Source organism: Pogona vitticeps, chromosome 1, assembly GCF_051106095.1.
Source record: "Pogona vitticeps strain Pit_001003342236 chromosome 1, PviZW2.1, whole genome shotgun sequence".
NCBI classification, from domain to species: Eukaryota; Metazoa; Chordata; class Lepidosauria; order Squamata; family Agamidae; genus Pogona; species Pogona vitticeps.
Genome location: NC_135783.1, coordinates 324,507,614 through 324,535,276, shown reverse-complemented (window position 1 = coordinate 324,535,276; position 27,663 = coordinate 324,507,614). Strand labels below are relative to the sequence as shown.

General features: G+C 40.9%; 1 protein-coding gene across 17 annotated transcripts in view; it reads left to right on the top strand.

Moving 5' to 3' along the window:
- CEP128 (centrosomal protein 128) overlaps positions 1-27,663 on the top strand; it is a 268,788-nt gene that overhangs the window by 189,002 nt on the left and 52,123 nt on the right. For all 17 annotated transcript variants that reach the window (XR_013540771.1, XR_013540772.1, XM_078383704.1 and 14 more), the window contains one exon: positions 19,716-19,739. Coding sequence is in view for 15 of the 17 variants with exons in the window: in XM_078383704.1 (XP_078239830.1) it covers positions 19,716-19,739 (24 nt within the window). In the remaining 2 variants the exon portion in view is untranslated. The remainder of the gene's footprint in view (positions 1-19,715; positions 19,740-27,663) is intronic.

Here is a 27,663-nt window from a genome sequence, read left to right as displayed (position 1 = left end):
ATTCTGGGAGTCCAAAAAAGTTCTTTTCAAAGCGCTGCAGATACATGTGTCCAAACTTGATGATCACTATATCTGGTTGGTAGTATACATGCACTGTATATATTTGTTTATCCCTAAGGAGGCATAAAGTCTGTGAGTCAAATGAGCTGAATAATACCACATTTATCACTACTCACTGCAGAACATCCCATCCCAATCTAATGCTACCAGATGTCATGTGCATCTAACAAACCCAGAAAGACAAGGATATTTGCAAATGTTTGTTGCTCTCACTATATAGTATACCTTGCACTTTGACAAAACAGGGAAATTAAAATGGAACATGGTTATTGAAGGAAAGAAGTCTTATATTTTTATGAGTACTTGCCAAAGGAAAATTATTCATTAGTATTCCAAACCCATAGCATTGGATTTAGATTCCTGAAAATGAGAGCCTCGGTTTAATTGGTAGTTCTCACTAAAGCAGACCCACTGAATCATTGGAGTTTGCATAAATGTTGATTCACCATTTGTTGAGTAACTCAATGGTTCTGTTCTAGTACTCTTCAGATTTTTTTTAACTTATTGTATTTTATGTACATTTGCTAGCTTAGAAGCAAATTATTTCATTTGGAATTAGCAGTTAAATGTAGGTGAAGGATAGTCAGACAAGGCAGAAAATATGTCTCTTTTGATATATCCTTTTCTATTGGACATGAATTTGGAAGGTACTGGTCGTGTCTTGCTTGTAGACTTACCAGAGACATGGATCAGTTGTCTCTGGTAAGTCCACATGCAGTAGCACCCACCCCCCCCCCAGTTCATGTCCTCTTGTGTTGTGTGAATAAAGTTTCAAACTAGGTAGTCCAACATAGTTTGTATGCTCTTACATTACAGTTCTGATGAGTTATGGATTCAGGATCAGGAAAGGTACTATGGAAACGGTTAGAGGTTCTTCAGAAGCGAAGCATAGCAAAGGGTACTTAGGTTTCATGGACAAAGGTGAGTCTTTGGAGGAGAGAAAAAAATAGAGCAATTTTAGGAAAAGGAAATAAAGTCAAATAAGAATGTTTATCCTATTTCAGAGGAAGAAAAATGATACTTTTTATCAGATCAGACCAAAGCTTTGGACACTTTAAAGGTATCCCTACAGACTGCTGATTGTTATGGTGACTTGGAGGGGGCACTGTATCCAGAGGTTGCGAATTTTAGGGCAGCCTTGTTGACAGTACAGTAGTAGATAACTAGGATACAACATACAAGTCATGAACTCCACACAGCTAGGAGCAATCAGACCAGCATATTAAAAAGAATATGCTCTTACTGTACTTTAAAGTATATTGAAACTCTTATGGATGCAGCCTTTCTCAGAACAAAAGTAATATGGGACAAGGATGATGGGAACACAGATCCAAGATCTAAACTAAAAAGTCCATCGTGACTTAGTTTCTCAGTAACACTGACCTTGATTCTTTCCATCTTAATGTTTTTGAGAGTGTATCTTAGGCTTTTTTTGGCTGAAGTTTGTAGGAATCCTATTCTTGCTTGTTAAGCCAAAATTGGTCTGGCAGAGCCGTAAACTATATTTGCTACAAATTAGTTTCTTGCTCTCTCCATAAGTAATTCACAGTCTTTTGTCCCCCAGTTTTTAAAATTCTGGTATTTCCTTTTGTATAGTCCTGCCAGTGTTTAAAATATGTGCTGTGCATTTATATCTGCATTGAGAAATTGGGATTGTAGTGGACTTCTTGATAGCATGTTCTCTCACACCCACTATATGCATGCTCATGTCACTCTTCATATCTCGGGATCATTGTTCGAATGCAATAACTGAAGTATGTTTGGAGGGCAGAGTAGAGAAAAATGGGTAATGTCTGCATTGACCAAATATCACTGGTGGTAGTTACACCTATTTCATTTGGTTGGTATGATGGCCACCACCATGGAACAACAACTTGGGAAAGTGCTCAAGCCAATGCAGAGATGAGGTGGGGCTGCATTCAGAGCACGATTGAGCACGTTTGTGCTTCTTCTCCAGCCAGATTCCCATGTGGGTGCAAGCAAATGGTGTCTGTGTCATTTGTGTGACTCAAAGTGTGCACTTCTGCATGGCTCTTAAGATTTCACAAAACATGCTGCAGTGGAATGCCCTTTTCCTTGGTTACACTGAGCAGGGTTGGCTCACTATTCCATCTGACTGTTCTTTCTCCCAGTTGCCAAATAAATAAAACTAAATTTACACTGTGCACCATGTTCCACAAAAGCTTACATTAAACTATAACAGCTAGTTTTTAAAGTGCCACAACTTCTTTGGTTTTTTGCTTCTGTTTTGTGTTGTGTTTCTTGTTGAAATTCTTGCACAAACCAACAGGGCTGCGATCCCGAAAATTGTGCAAAAAGGAGAGCTAGATTTGGAATCTTGTGCAGGAAAAATCTCCATGAATTATCATTTGAGATTAGATTAGAAATTTCAGAATAATGTGTTCTGTGAAGAGGACAACCTTATATTGTCTCGGTGGTTGATTGAGTACCCTAATAGGTCTCTTAATCTCTGCCTCCACTGATTTTAGACAGGATAAAATTAGCTTTGCGCTGATATATTTAGGACTTGCCACACTGCCAAAGGGGAAGCAGGGTCTCTCAGCCAATTAGGCTAGTAGTTCTCAATTTACTGCACTCTAGGATCTCAGGAGAACAGAGATCTTGAACCCAGTAAAGCACAGTTTCACTTAACTTTCAGTGATTATTAAGTTTTATTGCTTTGTTTTACCAGAAATGTGGAACTTAATTTTAACCTCAAATTTATAGCAGAATAAAACCTCCAGATAGGATGCTCTGAGAATAATTTATGGGGTTGTGAAAATATTGAAGTCCAGCAAGTGGTTGGGGTTGCGATCACTGCATAAAACAAAAACAAATCTTCACTGGTACTTTAATTCATGAAGATAATAAGGGCAGAGTGTCTCCTTGGATAAAACAAGACATTCTTTATATGAAAGAATTAAAATACGTTTCTCTTGGCTATCTCCAGAGCTGCTCCACAGCTCAAGATAGGAGGCAGACATGAAGAAAATCCAAAAAATATGACTCCCCAAAAGGAAGCCACACTACCTTCAGCTAAAGGAGAATGACTTACTTACTTACTTACTTACTTACTTACTTACTTACTTACTTACTTACTTACTTACTTACTTACTTACTTACTTACTTACTTACTTATCAATCTACCTTTTTGCCAATTCAGGAACCTAGGATAGCTTACAAAACAGTCCGGGGGGGGGGGGGGGAGAGACAGTCAAAACTAAAAATCACAATAAATCACAGTACGAAAACACATTTGTATTAAAGTCAGTGCCTGAATAAAAAAATTTAAAGCATATTAATATAAGATAAAAAGTAGATCAAGTTCTAATTAAAAGCCCCATTCTTAGTAGCTAGAAAGCCTGCCTGAGTAGAAGAGTTTTCCCCTATTAGCAAAGGGTTGGCGGGGTGAGTTGGGGTGGGGGGTTTTGGTTTGTTTTTGTTTTTTGGAAAATACCCAACAAAAGTTAAGTCAAAGTCAAACAAAATCTTAATCTGATTTCTATTGGAGCACCTGATTATGGAGCCAGGGACTAGAAGTTTCAGTTCCTACTGTACCTCCCAGTAGAGGGGCTGGCTGAGGTCACTTGGAGCATTTTGTGGCTACTGGAGTTATGTGACCTTCAGAAAGCTGCAGAGTGTCATCTGAAGGAGAGACTGGTGAACTATTTCTGAGTACTTCATACCTAGAAAAATCTGGTAAGATTAATCAAAATTGACTTTACAGCAACAATCATGTATTATTTCAAAACCACATCTCCAAAAAGTTACTTTTTGGACTAGACCTCTAAAAACCATTGAACTTTTCCAAGTTCTCATCATAACCATGCTTACAAGATGACAATATATAACCCAAAATGCTTTAAGTATTTAGATTGGTAATAAAACATGCTTTGCATCCAAAATGTTCTAGTCTCAGTTCCTTACATCTCTGCATGAATGGTCAGGAAGGAGATGTGAGAAAGACTTCTGCCAATGACTCTAGGAACTTCAGTCAAATAGACCAGTCTTCTTGCTCAGTATTGGGCAGCTCTGAATGTTCTCATTTAAATCATGTTGTCTTAAGAAAATAAGAACAAGAGAATTTGTTATAGTTATGAGTTCCTTTTAATTTTTATTTATTCATTTATTTTATTTACAAGATTTTTTAGCCGCGCTATTGCCAATGGTCTCTGAGCAGCGTACAACAATATTAAAACTTTAAAACCATTAAAACCATTAAAATACTATTTAATTAGAATGCTGGCTAAACAGAAAGAGCTTTGCCTGGCACCGAAAAGCCAAAAGTTAAGCCAGTGGGTAGGTGTAATCTAGTGCCAGTTATTGACCACCTATGACCTTCCAGATATTGCTAGACAGCAGCTCCATCATCCTTTACATTTGCTTGCACTGGCAACGTCTGATAGGAGTTACTTCAGAATCTTGACTTGCCGACCCCTGCTATAGGAGAATGATTGAATCCCCTCTTCCCACATATTTTTTCTAGTATTGCAAATCTTCGATCCAATACATATCCCCACGGCTCATATGTACTGATAAGCAAGCTATATCTCAGTTTGATCTGGAATTAAATCTGTATGGCTAAGATTTCACTAGGACCATGGACAAGGGAAATTATTTTTTTTTCCCAAGTATCCTCTTGGTTTGCAACAATGGTACAATCTGTGTAGCTTAGTTGTAACTTGTATTGAGCGTTTTATATAAAAGTTCCTCTATTTTCCAAGTAGCTTTCAGCTGTTCACCACCAGCTTCATCTGTTTTTCTGTCCAAGTGTTGAATGTTCCTGACCGGGGGGGGGACCACCACTCCCCATATTTAAGTCTGTCTCAGTAGCTCAGAAGAGATTACTATGTCCCGCCTCCCAGATCTTAAAAATCTAACTTCACAGCCTTTCACATGGCTCTGCCTGAGCTGTAATTACTGACCAGCACTTGACTAAAACAAACAGAACCTCAAAGAAGATAAAAATGTAAGGATTTATGTGTGTACAGATTTACCACTACATTCACAGTCTCTTACATTCAGAGGAGCCTTATTTAGTACAGAGTATAAACTCAGTGCTTGTTCAGTGGCCCCTTTCCCATTCCAATGATTTACTAATTTGATGTGATGTCATGGAATATGAGGAGCAGTTTGACATCAGAGGTAGTCCTTTAAGTGTAGAAAGTTGAGAAGGAGCAATCAAACATCATTTTTTCAGAGTGGAGTTCACAGGTGGCGGGAGAAGTAAAAATGGGCATGATTCTGAAAAATTGCAATTTGTTTTGATTTCTGATTTGTCAAGATCCACAAATTATAAATTTACCTATTTTTCTGATGAATTGACAAACAGATTTAAAATTTAAATTTCAAACCCACTAAAATGGCCCCTCAGGCACCTAGAGATACCAACTTTGCCATAAAGCTTCCCTTGATTCTCCTGTACAAGTCCTGCACGTTTGGTGAAGTTTGGGCTTTGGAAGTCCTAGTTATACACCCACAAGGAGGAACACCCCCCCAGGAAAGTACCCTTTAGCAGCTGGCTTCGGGAAACCCAAACTTCACCAAACTTGGTGGGATTGTAGAGGAGAGACAGTAGAAGCTTCTCTGAGATTTTGGTGTCTCCATGTGCTGGGGGGGAACTTTCCTGGGGGCTCTCTTTGTGGGTGTGTAACTCAGACATACGAAACCCAATCTTTACTAAACGTGGAGGAACTGTAGAAGAGAGCTTTTGTGCAATTTTGGTGTCTCTGGGTCCCAGGGGGCCTGTTATAGCTAATTAACTAATAAAAAAGGGACGTGGTGGCACTGTGGGCTAAACCGCAGAAGCCTTTGTGTGCTGCAGGGTCAGAAGACCAGCAGTCGTAAGATCGAATCCACGCGACGGAGTGAGCTCCTGTTGCTTTTTCCCAGCTCCTCACCAACCTAGCAGTTCAAAAGCATGCAAATGTGAGTAGATAAATTTGTTGGGGCCTTGATTTTACAAATACAAATTGATGAATTAGTGATTTTTATAAATGAATTTATTTGTGTTTTTTTTTATTTGTGTGCATCTTGAGAGAGAAGCTGTGTGTTGTTGTCAGATATGTCAAGTAAACAGGAAGGGTCAGCAGCGAAGGAGGAAATTTTCCCACTGCCCAAGGTGGAAAGGGAAGTGCTGCCTGTGCTCTCCCCTCCCAATATGACCTCTTATCATTCTGTAGAACACGCACAGGGAAGGAGAAGGAGGCCAGCAGCATCAGTGCCTTCTTTTACCAGATGGTGCTGCCTGTCCCTCTCCATATGGTGACCATTTTTTGGCCAGTTATATGAATAATAATTGTGGCCTCAAGGGTCCTCCGGGCCAAGGAACTGTGCAAGGGGTGGCGAAACAGACTGCCTAGAGCAGCGATTATTCACATTGTGGCTATGCTGTGGAGACAGAGAGAGGCAGTAGCTAGAAGAAAAAGACTGACAGGTGGCGGCTAGCTGAAGCTCCGCCATTGCCCTCCACTATCCTAGGTGACTGCCTCAAACTGGTAAATGACCCAGCTAATCCTGAGGATCAGTGCTGAGAACCAGTTCTGGTTAAGCAAGAGGAGCCAGATTGATGTACAGTAGGTGACAGAAGAATGGATAGTGAGGTCTGAATAGGCAGTGCTTTGAAAAGGCAATTATTTTAGCAGCTTATAAACAATGGGGGCAAAAGATGGAAATAGTTGAAGATAAATAACCAAAGGCTGGGAACAAGAGTAAGCTGCAAAAAAAACTTACATAGTCTTAGGTAAGCCTGTAAGAGAGCCCTTTTCTCTCAACAGTTGAGTGAAGAAGCTTTAAATAAATACTGTACATGAAGAACTGGATCTGCAATATTAACAGAAAAGGCTGGAAATGTATTATTTTGTGTTACAGTATTAATTGATTGATTGATTGATTGATTGATTGATTGATTGATTGATTGATTAATAATTAATTAATTAATTAATTATTCGATTAATACCCCACCATGCTGACCCAGGAATTCTAGGAGTTGCAGTCCAAAGTCTGAATCCAGTTGGTGGCAGTAACCAGAATAGTTACACTGAATCTACAGGATATACAATAAGTGGTGATTTGCTTTCGCAATTGGGTCGATGGGTCTACTCCAGTTGAGAATAACAGCTGGATTTAGGTCTTGAAAAGTAAGCTGGCTAACACTGGAAAGCAGGATGGGAGCAGGCGTGTTTGGGAGCTTTAAATGATGGTAGGTCAGGGAGCCAAGTTCATTGGAAGATCAGAGAGAAAACATTGGAATGGGATTGGAAACTCAATTTGAACTAATCAGTCACATGACTGTACTGAAGAGTTTCTGATGATAATACTCATGTGCCACCAAATCAGTCCTGACGAATGGTGATTCTTTTCAGGATTTTTCAGGTGGGGAATACTCAGAAGTGGTTTACCATTCCATTCTTCCAGGGGCCACCCTGGGATTCTGCAGCTTTCTCAAGACGGGAATCGAACCAACCTCTGACTCTGCAGCCAGATACCTAAACCACTGAGCTACTCTAGAATTTATTAATTTCAAACAGCACAGAACATACTTTGGACCTGATCTGTTCATGCAACTGGTAGATGATTACTTTGGAAAACAACCATATGGAGACTGTTTTACGTAGCAGCCCTTCTAGGTTGCTACGGAGGGAGGAATCTGTTTTAGTTTGTGTTGTTATGCTTTCTGATTTCTTCTTTATTACTATCATTTTAGCTGGCTGTATGTTTTGCCTACTTACGTAAACTGCCCAAGTAGTGTTCTCACTAAGAAGAGCAGTCTATAAGCTTTATAAGTAAAATAAAACAAAATAAAGCCATGATGAAATTGCCTGCTCAGACTGAGCTGCTGACTTTCAGTTTGTGTTCTCAAGCAATGACCAGACCATGTGAATGAGGCTTTAGATTTTTCTGCCTAGAAAGGACATCTTTGTGCTGCTCTCAGAAATGTGAGATGTAAAACAGTAAGTTCTACAGGGGAAAAAAAAAAAAAAGAACTGGCGAAGTATTAGTGGTGATGATAGCATTTGCTCCAGAAAGTTCAGTCATGTGCCAGCTTTGGAAAAGGAAGAATGGTGGTGTTATGTCTAGTTTTGAATGTTTATATTGAGATGTGGCATATGAATATGTTTGTATAATAAAACTGTTCATGTTTACATGTATGGATTTTTTTTCCTTTTGTGCACAATTTTTAAATAGTTTTTTTAAGGAAATGCATCCCCCTTCCAATGCTATTGATGTTTTCTGAGGTAGTACAGAAAGACACCAGTAGAGGGAGCAAAAGCTCCCTTGAGCCAACTAACCTTGCTCTGCCTATATTTTGTATGAAAAGAGGACTACCGTTTTTGCTATGTTTCATTTTTGCATCTTTTCTTGCTTTCTTTCTTTTACTGCTTAGTATGACCAGTTGGTTATTTTTAAAAGCCACACATTTGCTGTCCTCTGACCGACCCAGTGTCAGGCAGAGTGAATTCAAAGGGCTAAAATTCTGTCAGGGAGCAATGTATACCAAGTCTTTTTTCTTCCTCTCTGCTAGTATGGGACAGACAGTATATCAAGATATTACCTTATTATTTTTTAATTAGCATCTATATCCTGGCATACCTTGTATGGGCTAAGCTGGGATGGCCCTCTTCGTCCTCACAACAGCCCTGTGAGCTATTTCAGACTGAGAGAGAAAGAAGGAATCACAGTGGGGACACATTTTTATTTTATTCAGGGAGAAATGGACTAAAAGTTATGATTTGTCCCATTTACACCAAGCAACAGGATCCCAGCCACTATTTATCCAGACCTTAGTGAGGCAGGTTTCTGTGTGCATTATTTTTGCATTGCCTTTCAATTCCTTTTGCTGAGTAACATGTTCAGAATTTCCTGTCGTGCAGCTTTACTTTTATTTGCTCACAAAGAAAGCTCAATAGGTACAGTGAAAGCTGCTGCATAGTAACTGTGCCTAGGACTGCAGCCCCAAATGCTGTATTTATTCTCTCTAACAGCCCACTCAGGTGATGAGTGTCTATAAGAATGGAGCCAAAGCGAGGGCTCTAAGAAACAAGACAGAAGTATTGATAGGCCTGAGGATCTCCCAGGAAATAGACAAAGAGGAGGGGTGGGGCAGAAAAACATCTAAACAGAGCAGTGACGATTGAGCATGATCAGTAGTGATCAGTAGAACAATGAGTGCCTTTTGGAAAGGAAAAATACTGGATAGAATATGCTATTTCTGCCATTCTTTAAAAAAGCCAACTTGTCCAGCAACAATTTGAACAATTATCGTCTTGTCACTAATATATCATTCATTGGCAAACTGATCGAGATAGTGGCTGACCAACGGCAAGCATTCTTGAAAGACACCAGTAATCTGGATCCATTTTAATCAGGGTTCCAACCACTCCATAGGACTGAGACAATTCTGGTTACCAAACTAGATGATCTGTTACAGGAGGCTGACCAGGGGGATTGTGACCCTGTTAGTACTCCTGACTTCTGAGCGTTCAGCCTCCTGCATCATAGCTTCTCCCAATTTGAAGAGACACTTGTCAAGCAGGCCGAGGCAGAGAGGCAGTCCCGAAACAAACAAAATCAGGGAGCTGGACACAGGACAGATCGTATTTGTCTTCAATGTGGAAGAGATTGTCACTCTCGAATTGGCCTTCTCAGCCACACTAGACGCTGTTCCAAGACCTTCATACAAAGCACGCTACCATAGTCTCTCGAGACTGAAGGATGCCTACTGTAGTACTCCTGGATCTCTCAGCAGCCTTTGATACTGTCGATCATGATATTCCTGGACTGGTTGTCAAGTTTGGGGATCAGATGCGCAGCACTATGATGGTCACGTTCCTTTCTTCATGACCAGATGGTTCAGCTTGGGGATGCTGTTTTGTCCCTGTGGGACCTAGAATATAGTGTCTCACAGGAGTTGATCATCTCCCCATTGTTGTTCAGCATCTATATGTGGCCACTGGGGGAGGTTGCTTAGAGATTTGGAGTGTGTTGCCGTCAGTATGCTGATGACATACAACTCTATCTCCCCTTTTCCTCTGGCAGGGAAAGCTGTACAGACTCTGAAGTGCTGCACATCTGTGGTTATGGACTGGACAAGGGCTAATAGGCTGAAGTAGAATTCTGACAATATGGAGATCCTATTAGGAGGGCACCCTGATTGATTAGGGGGCTTGTTGCCTGGTCTCAATTGGGTCACACTGCCCGCAAAGACCAGGTTTGTCATCAGGGTGTGCTTGTGGACCTGGATGTCTCAATGGAGAATCAGATCTTGGCTATGGCCAGATCTGCTTTTTTCCACTTTAGACAGATCGCACCTGTCTGTCCTACCTCGACAGGAGATTCCTAATAACACTGGTTCATGCGTTAGTAATCTCAAGATTGACTATTGTAATGTTCTCTACATCAGAGGTCCTCAACCTTGGGCCTCCAGATGTTCTTAGACTTCAACTCCCAGAAATCCTGGCCAACAGAGGTGATGGTGAAGGCTTCTGGGAGTTGTAGTCCAAGAACATCTGGAGGCCCAAGGTTGGGGACCACTGCTCTACATGAGTCTGCCCTTGAAGGTGGTTTGAAAGCTTCATCAAGTACAAAACATAGTGGCCAAGTTGCCCCTGGGTACATCTAAATACTGTATTTCACTTGTCCTGACCTGTTTGCACTGGCTGCCAGTATTCTTCAGGCCAAATTCAAGATGCCAATGTTAACTTACAAAGCCCTGTACAGTTTAGGACCATGATACCTGGCAGAGCACGTTCCCCTCAGATTAACCTCCTGTCACACCTGTACCTCCCAGTCCTTGATGCTGCAGGTAGCCACTCCAAGAGAGGCCCAGAAATCATCAACTAAGAGACGGGCCTTCGTCGTAGTGGCGTAGTGGAACTCCCTTGTGGTGGAGGTGCATCAGGCCCCCGTCCTCCTTAGCTTTAAGAAGCAAATTAAAACTTGGCTTTTCACCCAGGCTTTCAAGAGCCTTGCCTCCTTTTATTTTAACTATTAGGTATTTATGTGACAGCCTTATTAGTTTATCTACTGCTCATTGTTTAATTGTTGCTTTTACTGCTGCCATCATGATAGTCATGTAGTGTTTGACGGATAGTTGGGTTTGGGATTAGTTTTGGACAGCATTGGCTATTATTTTTTTGTTTCTGTCTTTTGTACCTTTGTTTGTTTGTTTGTTTGTTTGTTTGTTTGTTTGTTTGTTTGGTTGGTTGGTTGGTTGGTTGGTTGGTTGGTTGGTTGGTTGGTTGGAAGGGAGGGGGGAAGGGGAAGGAAAGGGAAGGGAGGAATCCTTGATGGGGATATGCTTGGTTGGGCAAGCATATCCCCAGAAGTATCATCATCCCTTTAGAGTAGGAATGATGATACTCCTGCTCTTCATCCCCTATGATCCCTCCCATTGGCTATGCCAGCTGAGGCTTATGGGAGTTGAAGTCCAACAACATCTGGAGCCACAGCACATTCCATGCACCTGTGCAGAGAAAAATGATATATGACTGCAGCTGCCCACTTGTACTAGTATGATTAAAACAGAAACTGAGCTACACTACTTTTTATGTACATTAGGTGTATTTCCTTCCAAACAGCATTTATTAGATTGATTTTTTAAAAAAATTGATGGGGCAATTTAAAGTACATGTGCCGCATATACTTTGACACAATGCAATGAGACCGCTGGAGATTAAAGCAATTCACGTTTAACAAATACAGTGTAGCATTGGTAGCAACTGCCATTATAGCTTTCCTAATCTGCTAATTGGTTCTATTTTTCACTTGATAAAAACAGCCACTCTTATTACGTTTTATTATGCAGTAATTGGAAATTCTAGAACTGTGCCTCCAATTCACTGGCATCCTTTTATGAAAAGATGCATTATTAAAGAGCACAGCAGTTTCTTTCTATCTTCATCTTCTTTCATTGCAGGGCATCTGGCAACACTTTTCTTCTTTCAGGTATGAGAGGGGGGGAAAGCCTCCAAGTCTCTGAAATCTGGCCTTAGCTAGGACCCATTTCTGTTGTTTTATTTGTAAAGTTAACAATCTCCCTCCTGAGATTCGCGGGTCTCCCTCGCTGGGTATCTTTAAGAAACAATTGAAGACATGGATGTTTGGGCAGGCCTTTTCATCATATTCCTCTTGACCTCCTTCTTCCCTCTTTACTGTTTCTGTTTTGCACTCTATGTAATGTATTGTAGTGTTTTTATTAATTAGAATTGCTTATTTATATTGTTACTGTATTTTATTGTTGTTAGCCGCCTAGAGTGGTCCTCACCGACCAGATAGGCGGGGTATAAATTAAATAAACAAACAAACAAACAAACAAACAAACAAGTAAGTAAGTAAGTAAGTAAGTAAGTAAGTAAGTAAGTAAGTAAGTAAGTAAGTAAGTAAGTAAGTAAGTAAGTAAATAAATAAATAAATAAATAAATAAATAAATAAATAAATAAATAAATAAATAAATAAATAAATAAATAAATAAATAAATAAATAAATGTTAAATCACCTTAAAATGCTGTGACCAACCTTTACAATATTGGTCCCCAACCCTGAATCCTAGACATTCTTGGACTGCAACCTCCAGAAGCCCTTACCCAACCCAGTTAGTGGTGAAGGCTTCTGGGATTTGCAATCCAAGAATGTCTGGAAATTTAAGGTTGGGAACCAGTGCTTTACAACACCAGCGGGGACAGCCTCATGTAAATGGCAGCCCCATCCCAAATATCAGGTAACAAGGCATAAAAAAGGGAGGTGTGACAGGGATGGCATTTTGGATTTGGGGCTGTATCATGCCTAGAAGAAGGTAAACCTTGTTTGCCTGCCAAAAAGCGAGTGGTGGGGAGGCCAGGAGGACTTTCTTCAGAAGGGTACTCCAGAATCATGTTGCTGTGGGCACCTTTCCCTCATGGCCCACCTTACCTCTGATGACAGAGGCATCCCTTAAGCAACAAGGGATGATAATTAAAAACTGATAGGCATCTGCCTGCAGATGAATGTGAAGAGAGACCAAGTCTCAAAGTGTTTCTGAAACAAGTGCTTAACTCTGAGAAAATGCTATGTGGTGGACATGTTTTGGTCCAGTAGATACTTTGAAAACCCTTTACAGAGAAATAAAGGCCACACAAATCTCTGTTAATGTTGCCAGTCATTTGGTTAAGTCATACTTTCTGTTGGTTGTTGTGGGTTTTTTGGGCTCTTTGGCCGTGTTCTGAAGGTTGTTCTTCCTGACCTTTCGCCAGTCTCTGTGGCCGGCATCTTCAGAGGACAGCACTCTGTGCTCTGGTGTAGTTGGCTTTGGGAGTGCTTTCTGTTGTCGAATCTAAGGAATCAATCAGGATTTTGTCTGAAAATGTTGTGGAACATACTGTATAAGGCCTTTTCAAGTGCTCAAGAAAGTTAATTTTGAAACAGAAGGAGGGAGGGAGTCCACTATGCCTGTCATCACAAGAGAGAAGCCTCTGCCACATGTGGAATCCATCCCAACACAATTGTGAATCCTGAAAAATCAGGATCAGTCTTCTTCAGACTGGCTTTTTCAAATGACAGTGAGAGGCAGAAGGCAGGGCTGGAATTCATTGCTCTTGTTTTCAAATTAATCCTTCTTTGAACACTTGAACAAGGCCGTAGAACGTCTTTGATCTTGTTTCTTCCAGAAATGCACAGTCATTGTTTGTTTGATGCTGTCTGCCCTGAAGTACAGATGCCCAGCATCTGTAGTGGTAGCAAATAATAAATCTTCCTTAATGTGAAAAACGTCTTGCTGTGTCTGCACCACTGTGCTATTAGCCATCAGACACAAGTTCACTACCCCAGACATTTCTGTACATTATTTGGACACGGAGAAGAAATCTTACTCTTAAGGCCGGATTAGCTGAGATGAGGAGCTTCACAACTAGAAGGAATGAGGACGTGGTCAAACATGATTGTTGCAAGGATTCACTCCTCAGAGTTGCTGTGTTTGCACACTCAGCATGGAAACAGAGCCCATAGCTTTCTCTCAATGACCAATCAACAAACAAAAGTAAGCCAATTTGTTCTTTGTTGAGCGATAACCACACATCTTTTACTGCTTAAGTCACCTCTGCTTCTAGCTGCAAAGTTTCCCATCATGTCTGTTTCAGTCTCTTTGTTCTTTTAGATGTGTTTGTATCTGTATCAACTACCGTTTTTCTTTGCTTGCATGAAATAATTTGTGACTTGTGATGTTTTAAGTTAACCGTTGTAAATTCAGAAGCAGTTACATGAGTTTGACCACTGCTGGCTTTCTCATGTTCTGTTTTAACTCTGGTTCACATCCATTCTTCCTTTCAGTGAATCTTTAGATGGATTGTTGGTACTTATTTTAAAGCTTCGTGGCACATAGCGTAGGAAAAGGACAGCTTACTTTTCTATTCCTTGATCATGGTTTTCAGAAGACAATTGCCTTTTCTATGTAAATCACTAGAACCTGCTTTGTCAGACACATGAAGCATTAGGTTCCAGTGGTAGGTGTATACACAGTCATGGCTACTGAGAGAAAAATGTGGAAAGAAAGCACAGATGCAGGAGTGAAATATCTCAAGAATGCTGCAAAATACTTTAAAAACCTGATGCATTTTAGCTTTTCGGTATCTTACAGCTTTCTTCAGAGGACTATAAAAGTATCTAAAAGAGAACACGTGTACAGTATAAACATCACAAAGTATAGAAACAGCTACTTATTTGTGCATTGTGTTATTTAGTCAGTAGATACATTAAAGAGAGCACTGCATTACGTAGTCTGTATATACGTGAAAGGGAATGGCCTGCAGAAATTTCTCTTAGGAGTCTGCAACTTACTGGCAACTGATACAGGAAAATGGATGGCTATAAATTTTACTCCAAAGCTGCCTGCAGCCAGAGCATGCTAATTAGATTCAAGGGCACTTTTATCTAGACAGGGCTGGGCTGAGAGAGCAGGGAGTATTTCGAGAGCTGAAGGCCTTAAAATATTGACAGATGAAAACACCTAGGGTTTTAAAAGTAATAAATATCATTTTATGGAACCATGAGACATGTCTGTTGTATATGTGGGTTCTGACTGGATGCTCTCCAGTTTCTACCGTATCCTAAATGGAATCCAGAATTTTATGAAATGTGAAAGATAGCAGTTGTCTGAAGAGCCCAACAGCGTACGTGATAAGAATGCATTATGGAGGGGGAGTCATTAGTATATTGCATCATCACCAGCAGCAGCAACATGGTTTTGTGGCACCTTAAAGCTGAACAGGTTTAACACAATAAGCCTATTCATCTTTAACTTGACACAAGGCTCTTGTTTGTACTCTGAAGACAGAAATATTAACCACCCACACGCAGAAGACAAAGGGCTCCTCCATTAGGAGTTATAATGCTTCCTTCCCTAATTTTACTTCCTTTTTAATCCAGACTTTCCAGCCCAGAAGGAAATGCTTGGTTAACCTCTGTATATTAAACCAGCAAAAATATACATTAGTACACCATTGGGAAAATACCCTACTTAACGTCATCCCTCTGCCCTTAATGTGGAGGCCTGAAAGCATTCTAATTGTGACTTGGTGGCTGAATAACATATTGAGTTACATATAAACAGATACCAACCCACTCGACAAATTCCATGGTTGTCTACTCTGTAAGAAGGGCATTCATGACCAAAGAGTCATGTGTAAATCTGCCACCTGTTTTCTTTGCTATATGAAGCATTGCTAACTTCAGTACTTCCTGTTGAAGGATCCAGTGAAAGGAAGGTGAACCCACAGTAGACTTAAGGCTGCCAGTATTAGGTATCAAGATTTTTTTTTTTTAGCTTTTTAATCTTTGTTTGATAAATAGTTCTGGTTTATCAAGGAACTGGGGGTGGGGATTCTAAGAAAACATTGATTCATATTCCAATGTGGGTAATCACACTTCTTTACAGATTACAGGGAAGTGTTGATGACAAGGGATGAGGTCCAGAAGCAACATTTCTGGCACAAACGTTTCTGTTTGTGAAAAAAACTTGATGTTTTGTTTAGTTTTCTGAAAATAGTAATGTTTGGCATGTTAGGCCCATTTTAATAAAATCTTCTACTCCAGATTATAAACTTCTGTTCCTCACCATGAACAGCACAGATCCTTCTTTCTTTCCAGATACGTGAGCTGTTCTGTATGTTCTCTACTGAGGACTTCCAAATTGGATTATCTTGGTCATATTACCAGGCTGCATTCCAAAGCAATTGAACCCAATTAGCACCAAATGCCCTGCCTGCAATTCCTCTTTGTCTTTGGTCACACGGAAGCTCTTGCTGCGGCAAACATACAAATAACCTCACAAGATTTCCATTAAGGAACGTGATCTGACAATGAGCATCCCTAGTGTCTCCTCCTGATTTCTGTGGTACTTCACATCATCCAGAATGAATTTACTTCAGGCCTGGTTCTCCAATTAAATGTGCTATGACCATAGCAAAAATACATGTAAAAGTGTGAGCGATCAAAGGGAAATGGATTGGAAACAGCCTTTCTTCACAGAAGAAATGAAATAAATACAATGGTAGCGTACATAAAATGTAATGAAATTTTCAGGTACAGAGTGCGTGAGGCTACCATTTTAGATGTGTGAGAGGGGGTTCCGCATGCAAGGGCAAGATCAAAGGCCCGCTATTGAATACATTTACGAATAACTTGCAAAATAGCAGTGTGGTTTTTAAGAGTATTTGTTGTGGTTGCTTTCTTTATAGAAGCTTTATCAGCATGAGGAAACAGACATTTATCCTCCCCTTCTTCCTCCTCTCAAGGAAAGGGATTTACGCCTTTGGCCTGCATATGCTGTAAATTTGCCTTTGTAACTGCTTATAGCAGAGTCCTGTGGTTGGTGTCCTTAGTATGGTTAAGTGGAACATCTGTCTTCCTAAATCATGGCTAAGGATAGATCAAGTAAGGGTGTGAAGCCAGTACTGTAGTTTAAAGTGGGTTAGTAAACTATGCACTGGATTAGTGATACACTGAGTAAATTAAGACAATTTCCCCATCTGTTCTGTTCTCTTTGCTTACAAGGTGATCAACAAGTTTTGCTTCTGATTCCCTTTATGCATTCTGCACAGACATGACTTAGCTTAGTTTCACTCTTGATGTCCATGGGCTTAATGCATCAGGCCGTAGTTAGAACAGACCATTGTATGAGGGCCAGTGTAATGTAGTAGTTAAAACTATTGAACTAGAATTAGGGTGTGTGTGTCTCCTGCTTCTATTCCCTGTAGAGTCATGAAATTCACTGGGTGATCTTGGGTTAATCACTTTTACCCAGCCCAGTCTGCCTCTCAAGAGTTGCTATGAGAAGAGCCATGTCCACTGCCCTGAAGCCACTGAAGGAAAAGTGAAATATGAGTGTAGCACTAGTACTGAAATTTGGATTTGGAATTCAGATTCAGAATTCAGAATTGCAACCCTTTATTTATTTATTTATTTATTTATTTATTTATTTATTTATTTATTTATTTAATATCCCGCCTATCTAGTCAGCTCAGGACCACTCTAGGCGGCTAACAAAGTCAGTCAGTCAGTCAGTCAGTCAGTCAGTCAGTGGCATACTGATTAAACCCTGAATTGTGGGAAGGCTAGCAGGAAATGACAGCAGCATTGGGGAAGCAGAGGACAAGTCGCACTGGAGAATTGGTGAATACCCTGGGCAGCACTGACAAGCAGCTTAGAGCAGCAGACAAACTGTGGTGGGTGGGAACCGTGCCAACAGTTTTGGGCATAGCACAGTTGAGTGAGTGAGCATAATCTTGGAGTAGCAGTTGGAAGAACGAAAGACGCAAAGGGAGAGGCAGCAGATTGAAGCATGGCATAGCTAATACTGCTTTGCAGCCCAACAATAGTAGGTTGATCTTAAGGAAAATAATTTTTTTTACAGATCCAGATTCCAGGTGTGAGTGGTGTGGACTGTGTCCCCTGCCTGAGAGAACATTCTTTCATTGGGCATACTAGTTGGTGGGCAAGACAGCAGTTCCACTGCCACCTTAGCCAGACCTCCCCAAAAAGACCCCCTCCTCAGCCCAGTAAGACAAGGAATTGGTCTCTTTTGGCTTGCAGGGCTCCTGCTTGTAGGCCTCTACCTCTGCCATGTCCTTCCTCTGAGGTGAAGAAGCCAGTAGCTTCCTCTCTGAAGAACAGGCCCTTGCCATGTTTGTCAAGATAGCGTCCCAGAAGTTTTCCCTTTACTTGCAGATGCGAGGGACTTCATTTCTAGAATACAAGTGGTAGTACTGCTGTTTGGGGTGCTATGAACATTGCTAGTTTCTTCCTGCTCTGCATGATATCTTAGTGCATGTCCTTCAGACCCCCTTATGTTGTGAGCCGTGTGGTTGCTTTTGTGCGTTATTCTATGCTTCCACAAGGGTCTTGTCAGGTAGAGATAGACATGTTTGGCACTTTGGCTGCTCCAGATGTCATTTGCAAAATGTACCACCTGTGCCCTGGCCAGTTCCTACTATACCAGTTGTCTGACACCCCAATATAAATCTGGCACCACCCTGTAGCTAACGGTAATTTTGGATGGCAATTGGTAATGGTGTTCCAGTTCTGCCAGAAACGTATGGAAAGCACCACTCTCTACCAGAGAAAATGGCTGGTCTTCCAGGGTTGTTATCTCTACTAGGCAATGAGTAATCATGGCATTTTTATATTTGCAGGCCTTTCCTCCTCCTAGCTCATCCAGGGTAGCCTGGAATTTTTTCTTCAAATGTGGGCCTGGTATTTACTGCCTCCCACCTTTTGCTATTTGCCTATCTACCTCCTTGCTACCTTTGGCTGGTGCTTCAATCTCTGTCTCTAATGGCTCTTACACTTCACAGGAAGGAAGCCACTTGCCCTCACATTACTCACTTCATTTGCCAACAGCAATGTGCTAACTCTTTAGGTGGCTGAACAGGCTCCTGTTGGTGAGGTGGCCCAAGTCCGTCTCATGCTTGAGCATGCACTCAGCTATGTGAGCATCTGTTGCACCCTGTTGAAAATGCTTCCAGATTAAGGACTTCTTTGGAACTCCAGTTTTTGACTGTATGTTGCTAACACATTGCTAGCTTGTAATCTCTACTAGTGCCACCACTTCTAGTTCTGGCATCTGGTGGAGCAAGTGTAGCTGGAGGGGCAGGGGTGATTTCATGATTCTGAAATAGTGGCTACCTGAGTCCCCTCAATTTTCTCCTTCCCCATGTCAGGTGTGTATGTGTCATATTTTTCAGTGTATAAAACAGCACTTTTTCCTAAAATAATTAGAGGAAAAATTGAGGGTCATTTTATACAATGTAGTAAAGGGGGGAGGGATCAAAGTGCTTTGATCCCTGCTGCCCCCTCCACTCCTCACAAGAAAGTGGAGGGGTAAAGCACTTTTTCCCCACGAAAGTGGCGGGGGAAAGCAGGAATCTAAGGAATCAATATTGACTCAGCCTTCCATCCTTCTGAGGTTGATAAATTGAGTACCCAGCTTACTGGGTGAGTGTGCAATCTATAGGCTCATAATTAAATTGTAAAATGCACAGAGAGTGCTTTAAGTGGTATGGTGTGATATATAAGTAGCACATTTTGCTTTTGCTTTTTGTAATGAAAGATTTATGAAGCTGTTTATAGGTTTACCCATATAACACTTAATTTTAAAAAAAATAATAATGGTTTCCCTTTTTTTTCAGGAGAGAATATCAGCTCTGGAAACAGTAAGTAGAATATGTGCTCTTTTTGTGCTTTTTTTTTCTCAGATCCATTACAGTTCTTATATATGATCTTTACACAGTTCTTTTTAAGCGAGAGAATAGCTCTGGAATATTTAAAGATAGTTTTTTCCAAAGTGTGAATCAACTTGTGCACGCTTCTTACTTGCCAGCTGGCTTCAGTAAATCAAATAATATGTTAAAAGGCACAGTACATTCACATGAAGTCACTTAATATGGAAATGTGTTGATAAAGGCAAGCATATTTCAAAGGTCAACAGGAAACAACTTAGACAACACTTCACATTTGTACAATTTTGTTTGTATAAAGAGCAGGTGTGCCTAAATTTTAGCTTTACTAGAAATTACATAACATTGCAGTAGTGAATCTGAAGTCATAGAGCTAATTAAAATTGAATGGGGATAGGGAAATCAAAATAAACAGCATTAGGGCTTTAGCCACCCCTTAGAAGCTTTACACCATGTACATTTTCCCTCCAAGTCTACAGAGTTCCTGCAGATGCAAATAGGTCAACAAGTGTGCTTTTATTTGTCATGCACATCTGTTCAGGCTAGATTTGGTAGCACTTCAATAATTTTGTCAGCCTTAATGACTTCAAAGGATATGACAAGTAATAGGTGTTTGTGTGTATACGTATTTTCATTGATGTCACCCTTTTAATTGAGCATACTTTTAAAAATTTATAATGTAATTGCTGATAGATTTGTCACTATATATAGTGGTCTGTAACAATAAAATCCCACTTTCAGAGGGCCACGCTAAATGTTTATTTTGCCTTGATGAGGTTCACCAAACCTCTGTGTCCCCCTCACTATAAGAACTTTAAGGGCGGAGTTCTCCGCAGTCGCCTTTATAGGCTTAAGCTTCGGCTTTGGGAACAATCCCTTCAACCTGCAAAAGCTATGGCTCAGCCTGCTTGTAAAACTACCTCGAAAGAAAAAGCCATGGAAAAAGCTAAACAGTCAATGTCAAACTCTTCCAACATCAAAAACGACCACAAAAAGAAAGCCATTCATCGACGCCTCTTCAGCTCCAGATCCCTCACCACCAAAAAAGTCCAAATCCTCAAAGGTGAAATCCCTTGGGGTTTCTTCTCCGCAAACCTCGGAGGCCAGAGATTTAATAGTGCTCCCATCACACCAACCAGACAATCGCCAGAATGGGAAGAGCGGGTGGATCAACTTATATCCTTCCCCACCAGCTCCCAGCAAACTGACTCCCCTACCGAGATCTCTTTGGTTGCTTTACCTGATATACAAGGGGCAGAAATGCAACCTGATACCGTGCCCTACTCTGTTCCAGCAAGCCTCCCACCTCGGTCTCTTCATCATGGGCACCAACTATCCCAGACTGGCAACATGCCTCTGCGTGTGGTGCCGGCCCACGCCCAGCACCATTATCGGGTAGCCATTTGCACCGATCAGTCCTCAACTAGAAAGCCTGCCAAACGCTATGAATTGGTTACTTTCCCCAGTTCAACGGCAGTACCTTATCACTCACGGCAGCCCTCGGTGTGAAAACGATCTCACCATCAGCATCGTCAGAGGCTACAGACTGCCTATCAGCTGGCACCTAAGAGATCTGGAACAGCCGATCAATATTCTTCAGCTCACAGTACATTTGCAGCTCCAGTAAGCCGGTATTTCCTAGCCTGCCAAGAAGATCAGGATTGATCATCCTGCTCGGCATCACCAGCTTCCATCTGTTCCACAGCCATCCAATGTGGTCCATCAAAGCTTTTACTATCTCGACAACACCCTCCTTTTCGTCACCACTGGGATACTGGTTTCAACATCAACGATCCTCGATACCGACCATTGACTAAGCCTCCACTTTGTCACCATCAAGATACAGGCTCAGATATTGACGATCCTCGATATTGACCGCTGTCTATGAATGTACCATCGACATCGTTGCCCATGGATGATCCTCGATAACGACCAATGTCCGTGGATGTTCCATCAACATTGTTGCCCATGGATGATCCCCGATTCCAACTGATGTCCATGGACGTCCTATCGACATCGATATTTCAACATCGCTGTCAATATTTGAGGAGCAACCCTTCAACATCGATGCCAATCATCAATTCACGAAATCTAGACACAATGTCAAATATTCTGAATAAGGCTCCAGACCACAGACACCATCTATCTTGCTGACTTATCCTAAATCTGATCTGGTAGATGCCGATCCTCCATCTCCAGTGGAGGATTTTCAAATGTATGCATAATTAATGGGGGGTATGGCCAAGTTCCAGATACACAGACCCACAACTGAGCTGGTGGATCACCTCTACAATCTGATCTCCAAAGATACAACTTCTCCGGTCCACATTTACATGTTACCGTCCCTACTTAGCGCCGCTGAACGTTCCTGGACAAAACCAGCTTCATCACACTCGATGTCGAAGCGCATTGACAACCTTTATTGAGTCCATGATCTGGTGTTTTTCCTGGTTGAGAACAGTTGGCCTCACTGAATATGTGAGAGTACACATTGAAGACCTCCCTTTTGATGGGACAGGTCTTTTTAATATGGAGACATATGACATTTTGGAAAATGTCCAGAAAAAGAGATCAGCCGCTGGACGTTGGGGAGTCTACCCTTCATACCAACAACACCCCCAACATACTCAATGGCAGCGCCCCTACAACTCCTACCAGAAGTTCCATCACGAACCTGAGGCAAACCTCTTATACACCCTACTTCAAAAAACAAAATTGCCAGGCCAAACCACGCCAACAAACCACGACCAGGCACAGTGATCGCAAAGCTAAGCATCATGTTTGACGTCCAACAGACTGAGATTGCAACACACCACATTTCTCCTCCTGCCCTCTGGAAACACTTACCTGATTGGGAAGCCATCGCCATGGATGCTTGGGTCCTTTCCATCATCCAAAGCGGGTACCACATTCAGTTCCATCAGCTCCCTCTGCCAATGCACACTGTCACACCTCCATTGCAAACCCTGCAGGACGAAATACAGACCCTGCTTCTCAAGGACGCCATAGAACCAGTATATCAAATTGACAGAGTTTTTCTCATAATTTTACTGTCATTTCTAACATACAGGAGGTTTATGAATTAATGGCCTCCAGATGTTCTGGCATGAATCACTCTGCTTAAGTCTTACAAAATAAAGATTATGGTTTCGTTTATTGGGTCAGTCCATTTTGTGTTTGATCTTCCTCTTTTCCTTCTGTCTTCCATTTTCCCTAACATTTTCCAGCAAGTCTTGTCTTCTTCTGGTATGTCTGAGATATGATAACCTCAGTTTAGTCATTTTAGCTTCTCTTGACAACTCAGGTTTGATTTGATCTATAACCCATTTATTTGTCTCTGGCAGTCTGAGTCTCTGCAAAGCTCTTCTCAAAGACTGCATTTTGAATGAATCACTTTTTTCTTGTCGGCTTTCTTCATTGTCCATATTTCACACCTGTACATTGTAGTTGGGAGTACCAGAATATGGACGATCTTGGCCTTGGTCTCCAGTGATAAATAATTACTCTTAAGGATATTTTTTAGTTCCTTTTTAGTTCCTTTTAGTTCCTTCATAGCTATCCCTTCAAGTATCAGTTTTCTGGTTACTTGGCTGCATTTTCCATTTGGGTTGAGGACTTAGTGAAGGTATTAAAATTCTTTAACCATTTCAGTTTCTTCATTGACAGTGTTAAGGCTTTGTATTTCTTCTGTGGTCATTCTTTTTGTCTTTTCGGTTGTAATCCTACTTTTACACCTTCTCCGTATTCTGTTGTAACAGTAGTTTCTTGTTCACAGTGACTGAACTCTAGTAGTAAGTCTCAACTAGACTGGACCCACTGAGTTAGTGGGGATATGGTGAATCAATACCTGTGTAAGTTCTTTTGAATCTATGGGCCTACTCTAGTTTTGACTTATTACTGAATTTCACCCAGTATAAGTCGTGCCTCAGTACAACCAAATGTTATGGCTCACCCATTTCTGTAAGAATGATCCACAGCTTTTCATGATTCACATAATCAATGGTTTCACTGCAATCTGTAAAGCAGAATCTGATTTTCTTCTGAAATTATTTGCTATTCTTCAGTAGCCAACATATATTTGCAATATGATCTCTGGTGTTTCCTCCTCATTTCGTATTCCATATACAATAAAAATCTTGGTTGTAAAATCTTTACCAAGCATGTTGTTTATATGGAAAATGAAACTCTATAATTCGTAATTATTGCAATCTTTGATGTATCCTCTGCTTGGCAATTGGGTATATGTTGAACGTTTCCAGTGTGAGGGACACTGGTCCTACCCCTGCCCATGTTTGTGGGCATAATGTGGGTAGGATGTTGCTAAATTCAGTGTCTGTAAGATTGAAGTGGATGTTAATATCCTTTATGTTCTTGGGGATTTATTTCTTCCTATTGCTTCTGGGAGTGTGATTTTAAAATACTAAGCAACTCTAAATTCTGTTCTTTTTTCAAAATAAAAATGCTGAAAGAACATTTACTTCATCCACTTTGATTCATGCTTGGACACACATTTATTTGTAAATTCACTTTTATAAATTTGCACACACAATGTATGTATTCATATGATATATCTAGCAAGTATTGCTTAGAATGGGTGTACTATACCATTGGATTATGTATATATTAAAAATCACCTAAAATCAGGCAAATGTGGCTGTAGTAAAGAAATATAGGATCAGTATTACTAACTATATATAACCTTGTATGGTCATGTTGGAGACAAACTGATTGAAATCCAGTAGTAATTCACAATGAGAGTCACAACTAGAGTGGGCTCATTGAATCAGAGGGGATTTGGTGAGTTGGCTCCTCCATACATTCCATTGATTTAATGGGCTAGTTGCGACTTACTACTGGATTTCAGCCACTGTGTGACTTTTCCCTAATAGTACAAATCACTTCAGACCATACCACTTCACTCCACAAGCCAAACACAAGCCAATGTACTTTGATTCACACCTGCTTCAGATCAGGCCAATTTGATCCAGGACTGGCCTGAATCCATTACACAGAGCTAATATACGTATGCTGGAATGTAGTCCTAACCCTCCACTGTTGAAGTCAGGATGGCACATTGGCATTTTCCCCATAGCTTCTGACAGCAAAGAGGACCGTGGACTGATTGAGGGGTTGTGGCACGCTCGTGGGGCTGTGATGCGCTCGCAGGGGGATGGAGTGAACTCACACGCATGCGCACAGCAGCACTCACAGGGGGCGTCGTGTGCATGCACAGTGTGCTCACAGCTGGTGGAGCATGCATGCACATGGTGGCACTCATGGGGCGCTTGCATGCATGCACACAGCATGCTCATGGAATGGAGCACACTCATGCGCAAGAATGCAGCAGCACTCACAGGGGGGCAAGAGATCTGTGTCGGTGACCTGGTCCTGCCTAGGCCACAGACCGCTGCTGGGTCACAGACCGGGGATTGGGGACCCTGCCTTACACCATTTATTTTCTGTGATTCAAATTGTACCAGACTGAACAACCTGGCAAAACTGGCCCCGTCTTTAGATATTTAGATTCTGAATACTGTATATCCTTTTCCCGTGTGTGTGTGTGTGTGTGTGTGTGTGTGTGTGTGTGTGTGTGTGTGTGTGTGTGTGTGTGTGTGTGTGTGTGAGTGAGTGAGTGAGTGTGTGTGTGTGTGTGTGTGTGTGTGAGAGAGAGAGAGAGAGTTGCATAATAAATTAGAGAAGGTGAATCAGTTGCCCTGAAGGTTGATAAAATTTCCCAAGTTTCTATCAAGAGGTTATTGAGATAGAAGCATTAGTATTTGTCTGTGTAAATAGGAATACTGAGAGACTTTTTATAAAGCTCCTTAAGACACATAAATAAAATCCTTAAGAGTGATTTCAAGATTAAAACCACACAACATTGCATCAAGATTCTTAATTAGACCACAGAGAAGCCACAGAGTGTGCCTTTCCACCCAGTTGTGGCCATGGGCGTACCACAGTGGCCAGTCAGTCAAAAGAAAGGATGCCTGTGCTGCTGTTTGTAGATCCTTCTGACTCTAAGTCATGTAAGCTAAGACTAGGAGCACATGTGGAATTAATTAATTTCTACATCCCTCAGATGTGCACGAAGGTTGATAGGAATTACAAAACCCATTTCAGCTGTACAATTTTATATGTTTGTACAAATTACATGATAACGTAGTATTTTCATTGTATTCCCCAGAAACGGGGCACTTCTCTGCATCTATCCCCTTTTGTCTATAGATTGTTCCTGCCTTTCTCAATTCATTTTTTAAAAGGAAAGATATAGTAATAATAAGCAGTGAAGATCATTCCCTCTAAATCTAATGTCTGGACAAAAGCTTATTTATTCGAGCATTTCTGTCATGCATTTCTACTTTAGAACGATCCACAATTCAAATAACATTAAAATCTGATTTAATATACACTGACACATCAAAATGTAGCAAGACGCTTTATTACAGCTAATGTCTGCTTTAAATCAGCCGTCAAATTAAGACAAAGCCCTGTCAGAACACTGAAATTAAACCATCAGCCACTAACAAAGGCTGTCTTCTGTATAGGCCCCTCCCAGCAAAGTACTGGTGCATGAAAAACAGAATCCTCTAATGGAGATTTTAATATGCAGGTACATGCATGTGACAGATGGCTTGATAGATTAGTAGTTTAGGTATCTAGGGAGCCAGAGGTTGGGAGTTCGATTCCCACTGTGAGTCTTGGAAGAACAGCCAGACTGTGTGGCCATGGGCAAACTGCACAATCCTAGGCTGCCTCTAGAAGAAGAGAATAGTAAATCACTTCCATGTATTATCTATCTAGAATACCCTGGAAAACGTCACCATAAGTTGGATATAACTTGATGGCATGCAGTTTTTATTAGAGCTGTGTGACATAAGTTTTTTTTCTTTGTTTCTTTTTCCATTCCCAGAATAAAATAAATGTACGTATCCTGAAGTGAGTTGCACTAAACCCAAAGGGGCATACTATTTAGGACTATGTTACTTTTATTATGAGGCACTCTTTGCTTTATATCATATACTGTAGGCTCTTTAAGAATATGTTTGCTTGCTAAATAAAGCCATTTTGGCGGAAATCCTCTTGAATAGGGTAGGAAAATGTATATCTTTCAGAGCCTTCCCAGCCAGCAAATGAAAAGTCTCTGCTGTGGTTCTTAGGGGTATGTGTTCACACATCAAGCCAATGCATGTGCACTCCCCACCCCAAGAACGGCAACAGAGATTCTTTTTCTGCCTGCTAGAAATGGACTGAAAGTTACAAATTTTCTTATGCCAAGCAGCAGGATTTCAGCCATAAAGTTTAAGTTTTAAAACAGCTGATAGCCCAGCAAATATATAAAATTTGATTTTTTTTTTTATTTTTGTCCAAATCATAGAAAAGTATCAGTCCTAGTTAGGCATTCTAAATTCCCTATAAGGAAGTGTGTGAAGAGGAGGGGTATGCTAACCTTGTTCTCTTTGTTTATGATTTTGCCAACCTCTGTAAGTGGAGGGCCAATGTTTCCCTATAAGTGGAAAGTCCCAATGGAATGTGAAATACAGCTTTACTGATAATGAGAAAACATCCTTAGATAGAGGAGTCTGTCTTCAGATTATTGCCCTTCCTTTACAGAGGATGATGGTAATAATGACGGGAGGAGAGATAGGACACACACCTCCTCCTCACATGTTTACCTTTTCCAATTTCACAACATTAGTTTTGTTGATCTGTCACATTAATGAGCAGAATTTTACCTTACCTTGCCAGGCAGTAAGTGATGTATTCTTGCCACCTCTTCTTGATGCCTTTCTGCTTCTGTGAGGTCCCTACCCTTTTTGTCCTTTATCATGTCCATCTTTACACAAAATGTTCCTTTAATATCTCCAGTTTTCTTGAACAGATCTCTGGTTTTTCCCTTTCT